At 42.6% G+C, this 17500-nt stretch overlaps 1 protein-coding gene across 1 annotated transcript in view; it reads right to left on the bottom strand.

Moving 5' to 3' along the window:
* The window catches only part of sema6dl (sema domain, transmembrane domain (TM), and cytoplasmic domain, (semaphorin) 6D, like), a 27959-nt gene extending 10631 nt beyond the window's left edge, over positions 1 to 17328 (bottom strand). The window contains exons 1-9 of the mRNA XM_046864128.1: positions 16799 to 17328; positions 6459 to 6595; positions 5556 to 5667; positions 5361 to 5421; positions 5153 to 5215; positions 4826 to 4927; positions 1220 to 1310; positions 920 to 1039; positions 561 to 649 (exon numbers count right to left, since the gene is read on the bottom strand). Of these exons, the coding sequence (XP_046720084.1) occupies positions 561 to 649; positions 920 to 1039; positions 1220 to 1310; positions 4826 to 4927; positions 5153 to 5215; positions 5361 to 5421; positions 5556 to 5667; positions 6459 to 6561 (741 nt within the window). The 5' untranslated portion in view covers positions 6562 to 6595; positions 16799 to 17328. The remainder of the gene's footprint in view (positions 1 to 560; positions 650 to 919; positions 1040 to 1219; positions 1311 to 4825; positions 4928 to 5152; positions 5216 to 5360; positions 5422 to 5555; positions 5668 to 6458; positions 6596 to 16798) is intronic.
* Between the last annotated feature and the right edge of the window lie 172 nt (positions 17329 to 17500).

Below are 17500 nucleotides of genomic sequence, written 5' to 3'. Positions count from 1 at the left end.
TTGGTGGATATAGTACACAAAAAAAATATTTCTCCAGTTAAAGTAAATATGCTCCCTTTAAACTTTCACTTGCTTAATCACCTTGGTTTATGTGAAAAGATTTGAATGTGACTCTTAGCACACTGATCTATTAATAGAATTATATTAATGACAAACACTGATTTCTATTACAATTAAACCTTCTTTAATAAAACGTGTAAATGAGGTCACGTGTGTGGTGGTGAGTTCGAGTCTGGAGTTTCTTCATCATTTATTCCTCTCTAAATGTTCTGCTTGATGTTGAACTGATGCTAAACTGTATGTTGGTGATCAGTAGATGCACCGAGCGCCGATCAGAACACGTGTAAAACAGAGCGTGCGCTCGATCCTGATTGGTGACTCGCTGCGTGTTTCACCAGTTACGTTTTTATCCTCATTAATAAAAAGAAAAAACTGAAAAAGTAAAATATTTGACTTTTAAATGTAGTGAAGTTACAGTAAAAATCTCCCCAAAGAGAAATACCTACGTACAGATACAGGAAAAAGCTAGCTAGATAGATGTGTGTGTGTGTGTCTCATACCCTTCCCAGATTGTTGTGTTCTGCTGCGATCTCTCTGAAGAAAAAGTACACATACTTCCCATAATCCACAGCATGTAGGAAGTGAGGCTCTGTAGAAAGAGAGAAGGTGAGGTGCTTCACCAGTTCAGTGAATACGTGTGTGTGTTTGTGTGTGTGCAGTCACTGGCTCTGTCCCATCCACCATATTAAACCCTAATCAGGTTACACACAAGTTCAGCACTGTGGTGATTTAGGAGCCACATAAAGTAAAGTGTTGCCATGGAAACCTGCAACACAGTGCTTCACTACTGAATAGTGTAGAGTTAATTTAATTACTAATGATGTAGTAATTGTGTGTGTGTGTGTGTGTGTGTTTTTACCTTTCAGCCATTTGGAGTCATATTTGATGGTCCTCAAAGCCAAACCGTCTCCCATACTGCGATAAATCACTGCATCACTCGCCAGGAAATCAGCTACTGTTGCTGAGTACAGCTTGCCATCTAAACACACACACACACACACACACACGCACACACACACACAGACAATAATAAGACATGTGATCTGAGATCCACAGGGTTCTGCTAAAAACCTGCTGTTTTTCTATGTTTATGTGCTGTGTATGGTGTGCGTGCGTGCGTGTGTGTATGGTGTGCGTGCGTGCGCGTGTGCGTGTGTACCTGAGAAGAGTGCTACGTTGGTCTGTTTAGCATCAAATGGACATCGAGCCAAACCACTGATCTCCTCTCCATCAAACTCCAGATTATCCATCTGTGGGAGAGGTGTGTTATTACGCACTGTGTGTGTGTTTGTGTGTGTGTGTATGTATATGTGTGCGAACATGAATGTATATATGTGTGTGTGTGTGTGTGTTTGACCTGATTATGTGCCGACATTATGGAGACATGTGAGATTATAGGGATAGGACAGGACAGGTGTCCTCATAATTCCCACACTGTGGCTGCATTATTTCTATACTAGAAGAGCTGATGTCCAGTGTAATCAAATTACACTTGATGTCCAGTCACACCACAAACACCTGAAACTGACACAGTGTTAATTTGGAATTTCCAGTACTGCAACTCCTTAACACCAATATTAAAATTTGAGCCTTCTGATTGGCTAGCAGTGATTGTACTGCTCTGATTGACTGAGATCTATGTCAATTATTCTATGCGTTTCTTTTATGGGTGGAGTTTCACTATACGTAGTGCATCAACAAGTTAAACATTATCCAGCTCTTTAAAAAGCCAGGTACGATAACTTCATAAACTATTAATATTTTCCATAATTTAGCATTATGAAGCAAATAAAATCAGGCTAGTTAGCCACATTATTAATTATCAACAGTCAGCTCGGTCTAGTGGTTAGGATGCGGTGCTCTCACCGCTGCGGCCTGGGTTCGAACCGACCCCAGCCATTAGGGTTGCACAAGCCAGTGTACTCTTAGTGCCAGTCCCAAGCCAGGATAAATGTGGAGGGTTGTGTTAGGAAGGACATCCAGCGTAAAAACATGTGCCAAATCAAACATGCGGATCATAAATACGCTAAATAAATCCCCTAATGGGAGAAGCCAAAAGAAAGTTTTTTTAGTAAGCTTTAAAAACCAAGTTTAAAAAAAACTAATCACTACATTTGTACCGAATGCTCACTGTATACATTTAGGCTTATTGCATTTGGCCAAATTAAAATAAAGGGAAAATGTCTAGGTTAGCATAGATGCTAGCTAATAATAGTCAGTGCTGATAGCCGCTAGCTGCGTGCGCAGCTTTGCAGATCTTACACCCTTATACACACTTATTTGCAGTTGTGAAATCATATTGAGCTCTTTTTATATCTAATAAATCTGTATGTAGTGTGTATGGCTGCCAGGTGTCAATTATATGGGTGTGAATATATAGAGACAGAATATGTCATGTACAGATTTGTTCTTAATAATTATGTCAAAATGATTATCCTGTGTATAAAATTTACCTGGTTAGGAAGACACTACAGCCAGGCTTTCACTGTCTCATTTTTGGAATAACTTATGTACAGTTTTGCTGTCCTTAAATATTTTGCTGCTGTACATCATATAGTAATTAGACTGCAAGGGTAAACTGCCCAATATAAAAATGTGCAAAGAGCTGTTTGAAGTCACATCAAATTTGAGAAATTTCAGTCAGTAAATGGAACTGAACATAGTGTGTGCAGTGTCATGCAGCCAATGATTAGTATTTTTGTTCATTCTGCATGAAAAACACTGCAGCAGCACCATTAGTTAAAGCTAAATGTATATTTAAAGCAAAATTATATTGCCCTGTGTCCAATCTAATGGATGGTGTAAGCAATCAAAATATCCCTACAGGTGAACTGAAATAAAACTTTTGCGTTTTGTTTCCTCTATTTCAGATTACCATTGTAAAAGATCAATCGGGGCCTGAGGAACATGATTCAAAAGAACTTGGTGAAAAGACAAAAGTAAGGTTGCCTGATGAATATGTGACACCCAAGTCTATTCTATTCTTCTTCTGATGGACATTATTTGTGTCTTCTGTAATTCTGTAAAATTATTCTAAACTGAGTATTTTTTATGTTATTTATGTATTTTTGTTTTTTTGATGTTATGTTTTTGTAAATTCAAGTTAATTTCTGTATTGCTTTTTACAATTTACAGTAAAGTGAATGATGTGTGTTTATCTAAAAACTCCCTTAGATGTTAAGAGATGTTAAGAAACCTTAAGAGGAACCAGACTCAAAAGCAGAACTTCACCCTGATTTAGGTGATATCAAGAGTGTGATTATAGTCTTTAAACAATACAGAACACTGAAGAGTGAGAACTAACATAAGTGTGTGATTATGAGGAATGTTCTTTCTACAGTCTTATACAGTCAGATGATGTGGAACCAGGAGCTACTTAAGAACTCATGAAATAGCTCAACATTTGAGATCATCATAGATCCAACACCAGTTTCTCCATGCCAGAGCCTTTAAACATTCAAAGAGATTAAGTTTGTACTGTATCCAATAATATCCAAAACCGTTTTGGAACATTAAAAATACTAAGGTTTATATTGTTAATTTGTTTATCGAAATTCACAGTGGTCACACTGTTAAGTCGAATATAAAAAAATCTTGCTATTTTATCACCCCAGCTTTTGGTGCCAACACACCCCTCTTATAAAGGCAAGGGGAAAACCCTGTGAATTAACATTTTGTGTGTGTAATTTGTTTAAATGTCCAAAATGCTTATTATTTGATAGTAAGTAAATGGAATGTATTCCCCAGGTCCACAGGAGTTGCTCTTAAAAATATATTTTCATACTGATGTGGCTGTGCTAGTAATACTGTAAACATGAAATGGCCCTGGAGCATTCATTTTTGCATCTGTTTTTAAGATCAAATCAACATTGATGGCAGTGATGGGAGTGACTCCGAGAGTGTGGTGGAAGCTGGGAATTTGGATGCTTACATGATGACACCAGCACAGATCAGTGGGTTTTTTAACCTGTTTTAACCATGTTTTATTTGCTCCATTCTTTTTGGTTAAGATCAGTCCACACTTCTAATGTACTCTGAATGATGATATTTTTTTAATAGGGATGTGAATGAATCAGACACCAGAAGAGGACAATGCTGGAACTTTTGAATTAGTTTTAACTGTCTGTACATAATTCTTTTGTATACCTATCTCTGTACAGGTTTCATATAACATCTTTTTGCAGACTTCACCATGAACTTTGTTGTAATTAAACTGTCCTTATAGTTATAGACTTGTTCTTTTTAAGTCACTGATGTCTTGATGTCAGGTTTGTGTTTGAGGGCCAATAAAACATGCCTGTCCCTCAAATATTGAGTAATGTCTTGTTGGTGTATTGTTAAACCAATGTCCTGATAAAGCCGGTATTGTCCTTACAAACACAATTTCTGTCGGAGGCGGGACATTCCCAGCAGTTCCTCATATACAACCAAAATGCCAGGTCTTTATATGAAATGTAGTTAATTTTGGGTAGAGGAATACTGAAGTGAAATTAGTTTTTAGATATTTGTAGCATCACTGTAGCACAAGGCAAAGGGTTGGTCCCTTTAAACCATGGTACAACTTGTTTGTCAGGCAAAGTCCACTTAATACATAAAGACCAGTACAGGTGTGTGTGTGTGTGTGTGTGTGTGTGTGTGTGTGTGTGTGTGTGTGTGTGTATATGAATGTGTGTTTATATATGAATGTGTTTGTATACATGTGTGTGTTTGTATATATATGTGTGTGTGTGTGTGTGTATATATATATATATATATATATATATACCCTGTAATAACGGCACATAGGGTTGAAGCCGTTGGTACCGCAGATAAAGACGAGGTCATCATTTCTAGGAACTAAAACCTTAATAAAGTTATGGCACTCATCCTGAGAGAGAGAGAGAGAGAGAGAGAAAGAGAGTCAGGGCGGAGAGAGTGACAGAGGGGCAAAGGGAGATAGAAGAATGGGGGGCAGAGGTTAATTATTTTAATTTGTAGTAAGAGATTACAGTTTATATATAAAAGAAATAAAAATGAACAGTAAAATGCTGATGATGGTGATGATAATGGTGAAGGTGAAGATGATGATGGTGATGAAGGTAATCAGTCTTACCCTGTGTTTGCCCTTCAGAGCGCAGGTCTCTCGGTCCGTCTGACTCGACCTCCACGTCAACTTCTGTAACACCACCAAAACATTACCCACAATGCCCTGCTGCTGCTACTTGTCTCACTGCACCTTTAATAAACTTCAATCATGCTTTACACCCACACACGGCTACATCCTAAACATTAGTGTGGGGGGCATGAGGGGCAGGGCTTACCCTGTAGGGAGTGATGTCATTCCTGTAGGACTCTCTTAAACTCACCAAGTACACCTGGTCTCTGTTCAGGGGAGAGGGGTGGAGCTTAACAATCATATGTACACAAGATTAGCAAAGGAGCTAATTACATTATTTATATAATTAGTGCTAATTACATAGTCCCAGCGCATAATTGTGTGTGTGTGTGGTTCTAACCTGCCGGCGATGAACAGCGTGTCCTGGATTCTGGTCATCAGCTGAAAGTCCAGCCGATGTTGGGATTCGTTTCCAGACGGCCGACCACGGAAAACCGGATACTGTCGGGAATCTGTGGAATTAGGGAGTAACAGTTCACAAATTCACAGTTCAGTACCTTGTCATCTTTTTAACGCAGTTTATTATCAACATTTGTGAACATCTGCAGTTTACATTTTTAAAACAATTTTAAATACAATTCCTGCTTCTTTAAATAATATATAAAATCATATTTTATAATTTCATTTATAAGAATAAAATATAGAAAAGAATTAATAATAAATCTAATTAATGTAATACACTTTATTTAAATTTAAGAATCTATTAAATAAGAACAAACTAAATTGAGTAAATAAAAGTAAATACAATTTTTATTTTTTACAATAATTGGGTATTGCAGATGTGTATACAAGTGTGTGTTTTACATTTGATATTTAATTTTCGAAAGATATGATCTACTGTTCTACTAATTTCAGAATACTTTAATGTCTCATCCCTCACTCCCTCGAATTGTCCGGATTTTCTCCATTAAAAGAAATTCTTGAAGCAAACGCTAAAGAATCCAAATCACCAGCGTTGGCAGTAGGTGGCAGCAATTTCGCACACACAAAACTAAATAGGAGTTTTACAAGGCACTACATATCGTAGTGACACTGCGCTAACTCTGGTTTCTTTTATATACCACTGGCATTGTTGTGCATGTTTTCAAGTTTACTAACAAAAAATGCGCTGCAAGTGCAAGGCGGAGACTAAACATTAACTATCAGTACACGTTCAGGATTCAGTTCACGTGTTGTCTCTCCAGGCCTGTCTCTCCTATCTCCTAGTGCCCAGTGTGTGTGTGCGTGTGTGTGTGTGTCTCACAGTGCCGGTCCACCATGTTGAGTGCAGCGGTGTCCTCTGGGAAACTGACAGCGTGGGTTTGCACCAACATTAGCAGCAGGTTGGGAAACATTATACAACACATCTCCCACTTCTGAATACACACCTGGGGGTGCTACCTACACACACACACACACACACACACACACATCAATGCAGATGTGCTATACCCTTCTCACTCCCACCCCACGATGATGTCATAGTGTGTGGTGATGTCAGTGTGCAGTGATGTCATCATGTGGCGATGATGTCAATGGTGATGTCCTTCAATGATTTAGTATAGGAGTGTGTGTGTGTGTGTGTGTGTGTGTGTGTGCGTGCGCGCCTGCTCGCTCTTTTGATTTGAACTGTATTTGACCTGCTTAAAAGTGCGCGCGCACACACACACACACACACACACACACACACACACACACACACCCTCCTCCCAGTGACTTGCACACATCTGTTTGTGTGCATATTAATGAGCATTGCAAATATGAATATTCATTAACACAATATGCCCAATGTTAATAAACAGAAGCCAGAAGGTTGCCTGAAGGTTGTATCCTGACTGCTTGCTTTTTCTCTCTCTCTCACACACACTCAGCAATTAGAATGCGTCAGTCATGCTCAGCCCCACCCTGACTGATGAGCATGATTGATCTGTAGTTATTGATCTGTGACCTGTGTGACCTTCAGTTGAACTTTTATGGTAATCTCCCACAGTAATGCTTTGATTAGCATGCAGTCTTTCAGCTAGCTGCTGACTCGGCTAAACTCCTGCAGTGCATTTGGGACACGGCCTTCTTTCATTTCATTACATCCAGCATTAACACTGGAATACATCACTGTCCAGGTCTCCAGCCAGGACTTCACACGGCTCCACATGTCCACCTGCCGCTTCAGGTCCTTCTCTTATAAACCCCACAGTTAAGGGAGAACCTTCCAATCAGTGTTCGGGACTCAGACACAGTCTCAATGATGGTCCCCCCCCCCCCTCCTCGAGTTAAACATGTTCCTGGGGTACTAGTGATCAGTGGTCCTATCTTGTTCTTCTCCTCAGATCTGCCTGATTTATCCTGATATTCTGCCTCTGGATGGAGTTATTTTCAGTAGGAGACACACTGTGCAGCTGGAGATGTTCCACATGCTCCACATGTTCCATTATGTTACTGAGCAACTCAAGAACTCTGAGAATGGATTTGGACTGTAATGTATATCTTCTGTCTGCTGCTATGAGCTCATGACCACAGTTTGTATGAACAGTTCTGCATGTAAACATTACTAAACAGTTAATAATGAGGATGATGAGGATAATTATGAGGATGATGATGGTTATGAGGATGAGGATGGTTATGAGGATGATTATAAGGATGCTTTACTGTCTGGGTGTTGGAGTAAGTGCAGAAATAAGCTTCAGTTAGTTCAGAATGCAGCAGCAAGCGTCCTCACTAGATCTAGAAAATATGATCACATCAGCCCTGTTTTAATCATCTACACTGCTCCCAATTACATCTCACACTGATTATAAAATACTGCTACTGACGTATAAAGCACTTAACGCTCTCACGCCAGTATCTGAGTGAACTTCTGTACCAGGATGATCCTCCACGCCTACTTAGATCAAAAGGTGCAGGCTATTTGTTGGTACCTCAAATAATGAAGACTCCAGCAGGGGGCAGATGTTTCTCTTATAAACCCCACAGTTATGGAACAACCTTCCAATCAGTGTTTGGGACTCAGACACAGTCTCAGTGTTCCACATATTTATTTAGTGGAGTCTTTAGTCAGTAGGTGTTTGTGAGGTAAAGGAGCAGATCTGGAGGGATCATGGATATGGAGTGTTTGGTGAACTGGGATATTTGGATGCTGTCGTCCCCTCACATTCACATGTTCACACAAGTTTGTTGATGGTGGTGTGGTGGGTCGTCTCTTATCCCAGAGATCCCTCATGTCTGTGTTACCTTCTGGTTCTCCCTTTTAGTTATGCTGCAATAGTGAGTCTTGCCGGAGTCCAAACTGCACAGTGACATTAACTTTCATACAACAATAAGGACACTTAATAATCCATATCCTTCTCTTCCTGTCTCACTCTCTCTCTCTCTCTCTCTCTCTCTCTCTCTCTCTCTCTCTCTCTCTCTCGGTCGAGTTAAACATGCTCCTGAGGCTCCAGTGACCACTGTTCCTGCCCCTCTCCCCTCCGTGGATCTTCCCACTTGGTCCAGGCCTGCCTCTGGATAGTGTTCTCTTCGACTGGAGGAAACTCTGTGCAGCTTGGGACGGTTTCTCATCAATGCCTTGGGTGGTTCCATGAAATTCCGGAGTAAGAACGTGAGCTTTGAGAATGGACTGGACTGTAGTTAATGGCAACAGTCTCCTACACTAACTCAGGAATAAAGTTTGCTTATGATCGTCATCACTGTACCCCGCAACATTGTATATCTGCTTCAAATGGACATTTGGTGCAACCCAGATGAGGATGGGTTCCCTCTTGAGTCTGGTTCCTCTCAAGGTTTCTTCCTTATGCCATCTCGGGGAGTTTTTCCTTGCCACAGTTGCTCATTAGGGACAAACATACTTACAAAGAACATATTTACGTTTAATCACCACATTATCTGTGTAAAGCTGCTTTGAGACAATGTTCATTGTTAAAAGCTCTATACAAATAAGGGGTTTATTCCTGCCCTCCAGTGCAGCACGCACACACACACACACACACACACACACACTCCTCTAGTCACGCAGAGTGTTTAGTCACCAGGCTTTAGTCACCAACTGTCCACAACTACACACCATCCTCAACTGTTCACAACTACACACCAACCTCAACCATCCTTAACCATCCACAACTACACACCCTCCTCAACTAAACAACTACACACCATCCTCAACCATCCACAACTAAACAACTGCACATCATCCACAAATGCACACCATCCTCAACCATCCACAACTACACACCATCCTCAACTAAACAACTACACACCATCCTCAACTACACTACACATCCTCTACTCAACTACACACCATCCTCAACTAAACAACTACACACCATCCTCAACAACTACACATCATCCACAACTACACACCATCCTCAACAACTACACATCATCCTCAACTACCCACAACCACACCATCCACTCCTGCACACCATCCTCAACTGTCCACAACTACACACCATCCTCAACTGTCCACAACTACAGACCAACCTCAACTGTCCACAACTACAGACCAACCTCAACCATCCTTAACCATCCACAACTACACACCATCCTCAACCATCCACAACTGCACACCATCCTCAACCATCCTCAACTTAAAAACTGCACACATCCACAACTACACACCATCCTAAACTAAAGAACTACACACCATCCTCAACCAAAAACTGCACACCCTCCTCAACTAAACAACTACACACCATCCTCAACCATCCACAACTAAACAACTGCACATCATCCACAACTGCACACCATCCTTAACCATCCACAACTACACACCATCCTCAACTAAACAACTACACACCATTCACAACTGCATACCATCCTCAACTACACACCAGCCTTAACTAAACTACACATCCTCTACTCAACTACTTGGAATAGTCTTCCTGACGGTGTTCGGGGCTCAGATACACTCTCCCAGTTTAAGTGTAGATTAAAAACATATCTTTTTAGCAAAGCCTACACATAACATACGTCTCACATCATAACCTTGTGCTCCAGAACATCTGATCACATGCACATTATCAACTTGTGCTGTTAATATCATGAACAGCAGCTACGCTAATTCCTCTCCACTGCTTCTCTTTCTCTCCCCATCCCGAGACACCCTGAGGTTTGGCCAGCTCCAGTCACCTCCCACCTCGTGATGATTACGGACCTTTGAAGAAGTAGATGCCGAACTCACAAACATCCCGAACCATCTGGAGACGTACCAGTGCCATTTGGATCCCGCTACATGTGTGGAGTTTTGACATTGGACCTCCTGGAGTGTTTAAAGGCTCTGGCATGGATAAGCTGATGCTGGATCTGTGGTGATCACAAATGCTGAGCTCATAAAACTCGGAGCTACTAACCATATAGACTGTATAAGACTGCAGAAAGAACATCACTTATAATCTTATACTCCAGTAATCATGTTAGTTCTCACTGTCCAGTGTTCTGTATTGTTGAAAGATTTATGATCAAACTCTTGATGTCACCCAGATGAGGATGGGTTCCCCTTTTGAGTCTGGTTCCTCTCAAGGTTTCTTCCTCATAACATCTAAGGGAGTTTTTCCTTGCCACAGTCGCCACGGCTGCTCATCAGGGACAAATTCACACCATTCACCTTCACTGTTGATTTGTGTAAAGCTGCTTTGAGACAATGTCTGTTGTGAAAAGCGCTATACAAATAAACTTGACTTGACTTGACTACACACCATCCTCAACCATCCACAACTACACACCAGCCTTAACTAAATTACACATCCTCTACTCAACTACACACCATCCTCAACCATGCACAACTACACACCAACCACAACTGCCCAACTACACACCATCCACAACTACACACCATCCTCAACCATCCACAACTACACACCAGCCTCAACCGTCCACAACTACACACCAGCCTCAACTAAACAACTACACACCAACCTCAACCATCCACAAGTACACACCACCTCAACCATCCACAACTACACACCATCCTCAACTAAAAACTGCACACATCCACAACTACACACCATCCTCAACTAAACAACTACACACCAACCTCAACCATCCACAACTACACACCATCCTCAACCATCCACAACTACACATCATCCACAACTATACACCATCCTCAACTAAACAACTACACACCGTCCTTAACTAAACTACACATCCTCTACTCAACTACACACCATCCTCAACCATGCACAATTACACACCAACCACAACTGCACAACTACACACCAACCTCAACCATCCACAACTACACCATCCTCAACTAAACAACTACACACCATCCACAACTACACCATCCTCAACCATCCACAACTGCACAACTACACACCATCCACAACTACACACCATCCTCAACTAAACAACTACACACCATCCACAACTACACACCAGCCTCAACTAAACAACTACACACCAACCTCAACCATCCACAAGTACACACCACCTCAACCATCCACAACTACACACCATCCTCAACTAAAAACTGCACACATCCACAACTACACACCATCCTCAACTAAACAACTACACACCAACCTCAACCATCCACAACTACACACCATCCTCAACCATCCACAACTACACCATCCTCAACTAAACAACTACACACCATCCTCAACTAAACAACTACACACCATCCTCAACTAAACAACTACACACCATCCTCAACTAAACAACTACACACCATCCTCAACCATGCACAATTACACACCAACCACAACTGCACAACTACACACCATCCACAACTGCACACCAGCCACAACCACACAACACAACACACCATCCACAACTACACACCTGCCACAACCACACAACACAACTACACACCAGCCACAACCACACACCATCCTCAACCATCCACAAATACACACCATTCTCAACCATCCACAACTACACACCATCCACAACTACACACCTCCACAATAATAATCATTATCATCATCATCATCTGTCTGTTTAGTGAGGAATTAAATCGTTTCTTTCTCTCCATGAAACTTGAGTCTCTTTCCCAAAACACAGGTGTGTGTGTGTGTGTGTGTGTGTGTGTGTGTGTGTGTGTGTGTGTGTGTAATAAGAGAGGTCTAAGGGGCAGCTGGGAGACCTGAAACACTATAGAGGTGAACTGAGGCCTGACTGAGACACAGACAAGTGAAAAAGGTGGGGGGAAAGAGGGGGAGGAAGGAAAAGAAAATGTGTGTGTGTGTGTGTGTGTGTGTGTGTGTGTGTGGGGGTATGTAAGGAGAAAACAGGTTGGAGTGAACAGGAAGGAACTGGGAAGAAAAGAAGGATAATGAGAGGATGGAGAGAAGTGGAGAATGGAAACAAGAGTAAGAAAGAAAAAAATGATGGACAGATGAAGTGATTGAAGAAGTGATAGAATACGTGATGAGGGGAGCAAAAGCAGAATGAATGGTAGACAGAGGAGAAGGACAAGGAAAGGATGACAAGCAGCTGTGGTGTAATAACACCTGTCACATCTGCATTCACTCAGGGTTTAAACATCACCAGATGCTTCAAACACACACAGAAATGACAGCATCTCCATGTTGAGCACATGGGGGAGCAAAAGAGCAGCAAGAAAATGAGAGAAAGAGGAGTAAATCCAATTAATTCCTGAAACAAAAACAGAAATAGAGAAAGAAGGGATAAAGAGGGAGAGAGAGGGAGAAAGAGAGAGGGGGAGAGAGAGAGAGAGAGAGAGAGAGAGAGAGAGAGAGAGAGAGAGAAAGAGAGAGCAAGTCAGAGAGAGAGCAAGAGAAAGAGGGGGGAGAGAGGAGAGAGAGAAAGAGAGAGAAAAGGAGAAAAAAGGAGAGAGAGAGAGAGAGAGAGAGAGAGAGAGAGACCTGTGGAGACCTGAAGGCCAGGGCAGGAACACAAGCAGACACAGTAAACACACTTCAGGTGAACACTTTGTTAATAACAATCAAATTCTTTAATCAAAACAGGCACCATAAAGCAATAAACAGGATCTCCTGCAGCTCCGTCCAAGTCTGGGTCTGTAGGTCATCAGCAGTAGCACACCAGAGGAACTTCTCAGTGCTTCACTGTCAAAACCACAAACCCCCTGTCTAATCACAGCCCAATCACTATGTTCATAAAAAAGACAAACACACACACACACACACACACACACACACACACACACACACACACACACACAGCCCAGTAAGCTGTAGAACATCTACAAACCTACAAATGTGCCCAAAACAGTACTGACCATCTCTATAAAGAAATCAGTATCCAAGAAATCCAAAAAGTATTAGACACATTTCACTCCACAACATTCTCACAGTAAAGAAGTCGATCAGCAGTTTCACTTTCACTTCATATTTCTTCTCTGAAATCTGGAATCAAGGTCTAATAACCTCAATCTATAAAAGTGGAGACAAATTTTACCCAGTAACTACTGAGATATTTGTGTGATCAGTAATGTGGGGAAGATGATGAGTAAAATCATAAACTCACGATTTCTACACTTCCTTAGTGAACACGGCTGATCACATCTACACCCCACACAGCTGATCGTATATATCTACACCCCGTAGGGCTGATCATATCTACACCCCAGCACGGCTGATCACATCTACACCCCACACAGCTGATCATATATATCTACACCCCAGCACGGCTGATCATATCTACACCCCAGCACGGCTGATCACATCTACACCCCACACAGCTGATCATATATATCTACACCCCAGCACGGCTGATCGCACATATCCACACCCCAGCACGGCTGATCGCACATATCCACACCCCAGCACGGCTGATCGCACATATCCACACCCCAGCACGGCTGATCGCATATATCCACACCCCAGCACGGCTGATCGCATATATCCACACCCCAGCACGGCTGATCGCACATATCCACACCCCAGCACGGCTGATCGTATATATCTACACCCCAGCACGGCTGATCGTATATATCTACACCCCATAGGGCTGATCGTATATATCCACACCCCAGCGGCTGATCGCACATATCCACACCCCAGCACGCTGATCGCACATATCCACACCCCAGCACGGCTGATCGCACATATCCACACCCCAGCACGGCTGATCGCATATCCACACCCCAGCACGGCTGATCGCATATCCACACCCCAGCACGGCTGATCGCACATATCCACACCCCAGCACGGCTGATCGCACATATCCACACCCCAGCACGGCTGATCGCACATATCCACACCCCAGCACGGCTGATCGCACATATCTACACCCCAGCACGGCTGATCGCATATATCTACACCCCAGCACGGCTGATCACATCTACACCCCACACAGCTGATCATATATATCTACACCCTGTAGGGCTGATCACATCTACACCCCACACAGCTGATCACATCTACACCCCACACAGCTGATCATATATATCTACACCCTGTAGGGCTGATCACATCTACACCCCACACAGCTGATCACATCTACACCCCACACAGCTGATCACATCTACACCCCACACAGCTGATCATATACATCTACACCCCGTAGGGCTGATCACATCTACACCCCAGCACGGCTGATCACATCTACACCCCACACAGCTGATCACATCTACACCCCACACAGCTGATCACATCTACACCCCACACAGCTGATCATATACATCTACACCCCGTAGGGCTGATCAGATCTATACCCCGCAGAGCTGATATTTACACTCTGTGGTTTCAATCCCACACTCTTCAACATCTACAGTAGCGAATTGGCCTCCATGTTAGAGGGTCTGCAGCTTCTGGTCTCACTCTACACCACTCATTAAACTCCTGCTGTATGCAGATCACCTGCTCCTGCTGTATCCCACTGCTCAGGGTCTACAGCAGAACCTGGACCTGCTGCAGTAGTGCTGTCAGACCTGGACCCTGACAGTCAACCTCAACTGTTAACTCCAACACAACCGTCACACACTTACACACCACCGTCACACACTAACACACCACCATCACACAACCATAACACAACCATCACACACTAACACACCACCGTCACACACTAACACACCACCGTCACACCAGAGAGAGAGAGAGAGAAAAAACATTAGTACCAGCAGGGTTACACACACACACACACACACACACACACACACACACACACACACACACACACACACACACACACAGAGATGATCACCTGAGTTGGAATTATAGTGATGTAGTTGATATCTGCAGCTCCATCGTGAGTGTTTAAACTTCACCCTCTGTGCTCACTGAGTGGAAACAGATGCTTTATTCTATACCCTGTGTGTCTCTCTCTCTGTGTGTCTGTGTGTCTCTGTGTGTGTGTGTGTGTGTGTGTGTGTGTGTTCATTGATTTTGCTGACAGAGCATTAGTATGCCTGCCACTCATGGATGCTACAGCTTTTACTTTTAAAATACCAAAAAAAACCCTGATTTAATTTATCACATGATTCAACTGATTCTCTCTCTCTCTCTCTCTCTCTCTCTCTCACACACACACACACACACACACACACACACGCTTAACACGGAGGTGATTAGCTGTGAGATTCTTGTCACGAAGTTGGATGTAAGCTTCTCCTCGCTCTGACTCACTGAGGAACCGATGATAAACCCTAATCAATACAGCTTCATGAATAATTCATCACTTCCCATGAATATTAATGAGCTGCTCATGGGTGGGGCTGGGTACCAAGATCAGCATTTACACACCGACCACCAAGGTCACACGTGTTCATCACACTTCAGCATTACATCCACGTCACATGTCCCCTGTGTGAATTACACCTGCACTGTTCAGAATGAACACAAAGGGGACGCCCGCTGTGTTGTGTTCATTCTACACACAGTGAATGATTGTGAATGGAAAAGTTCAAGAACACATTACTTTCTAGTATTTAAAATTTGGTGTTAGTTTTACACTTCTACTGAACACTGCAGTGCTGTGCGGTGTGTTGGGTTGTGCGGTGTGTTGGGTTGTGCGGGGTGTTGGGTTGTGGTTCACTTTGTACACTGAGTTAATAAATCAGTGACTTTCAGTGTAACACCACTTAATCTAACTTTGTAAGAGTTATTCATTACCGCTGTGTGTGTGTGTGTGTGTGTGTGTTATTAGTTGAGGTAGAATTACAGTGTGATAGATGAGTCCTGTGTACAATATTATTAACGTGTTCATTAACACCACTAAGTGTTTCATTACATAAACCCTAATACTGAGACACACTACACACACACACAACTCTGAATTAATTATTATTATTATTATTGTTGTTGAAGTCGAACATCGGCAGCATGAATGAGCTCCCCGTGTGTGTGTGTGTGTGTGTGTGTGTGTGTGTTAAATACACACGGAGGAGGGGAAAAGGTCCGGGATAAAGCTTTCTGATCTCCGGAGCCAAAAGACCCCCTCCCCCTCCCCAAACTACCCACACACAGACACACAGACACAGACACACACGCTTTTATTGTATGTGCAGCGCTGTGGTGAATGGGTGCGATGTTTGTGTTACAGAATAAAATCCGTAACCAACGCAGAAACCTTAATGTGTGTGGGTGTGTGTGTATGCTGTGATTAAAATAGCGCTTGCCGAACAGAACCCCCTCAGTGTGTGTGTGTGTGTGTGTGTGTGTGTGTGTGTGTTTTAGTACTCACCTCATCTGAATCCCTGTGTGTGTGTGTGTGTGTGTGTGTGTGTGTTCCGCGTATCCGCGCGCGCTCCTGGGTGTGTGTGAATATTCCAGTTTAGATCAGAACAATCCCAGCGCGAGCTCCAACTCCTCCAACTTCTCTCCACCGAGAAAAACACACACATACATACACAAACCAGGGCTGAAACCTGAGACACACACACTCTCTCTCTCTCTCTCTCTCTCTCTCTCTTTCACACACGGACACCAATCAGTGGTTAGTCGCTCCTTCCATTAACCACGCCCACTGTGTCGCGCTCCATCTCAAGCTCCGCCCACTTCTCATCCGTCTCCCACCACCTCACCAAATGTGGGTTTGGCTGCGTTCCCTTCTTCCCTGTTTCCCTCTTTCATCTATTAAAAAAGAGAGAATAACAGAAAAAGAAAAAAGATATTCATCAGAAATAATACGGAGATGAGGAGATGTAGATAGATAGATAGATAGATAGATAGATAGATAGATAGATAGATAGATAGATAGATAGATAGATAGATAGATAGATAGATAGAGCAAAATAAAAGAGAGAGAGAGAGATGGAGAGAAAGGGGAGAAAGAGATAAAGAGTTAAAGGAAGAGATAAATAGAAAGAGATGAAAAGAGAAAGAGGGAGATAAAGAGAGAGAGTAGGTAGACAGATAGACAGACAGATGGTAAGAGAGAGAGAGA

This window comes from Silurus meridionalis, chromosome 13 (genome assembly GCF_014805685.1).
Source record: "Silurus meridionalis isolate SWU-2019-XX chromosome 13, ASM1480568v1, whole genome shotgun sequence".
In the NCBI taxonomy this organism is placed as follows: Eukaryota; Metazoa; Chordata; class Actinopteri; order Siluriformes; family Siluridae; genus Silurus; species Silurus meridionalis.
The sequence above is the reverse complement of the archived record's forward strand: the minus strand, read 5'-3'. Positions and strand labels throughout refer to the sequence as shown.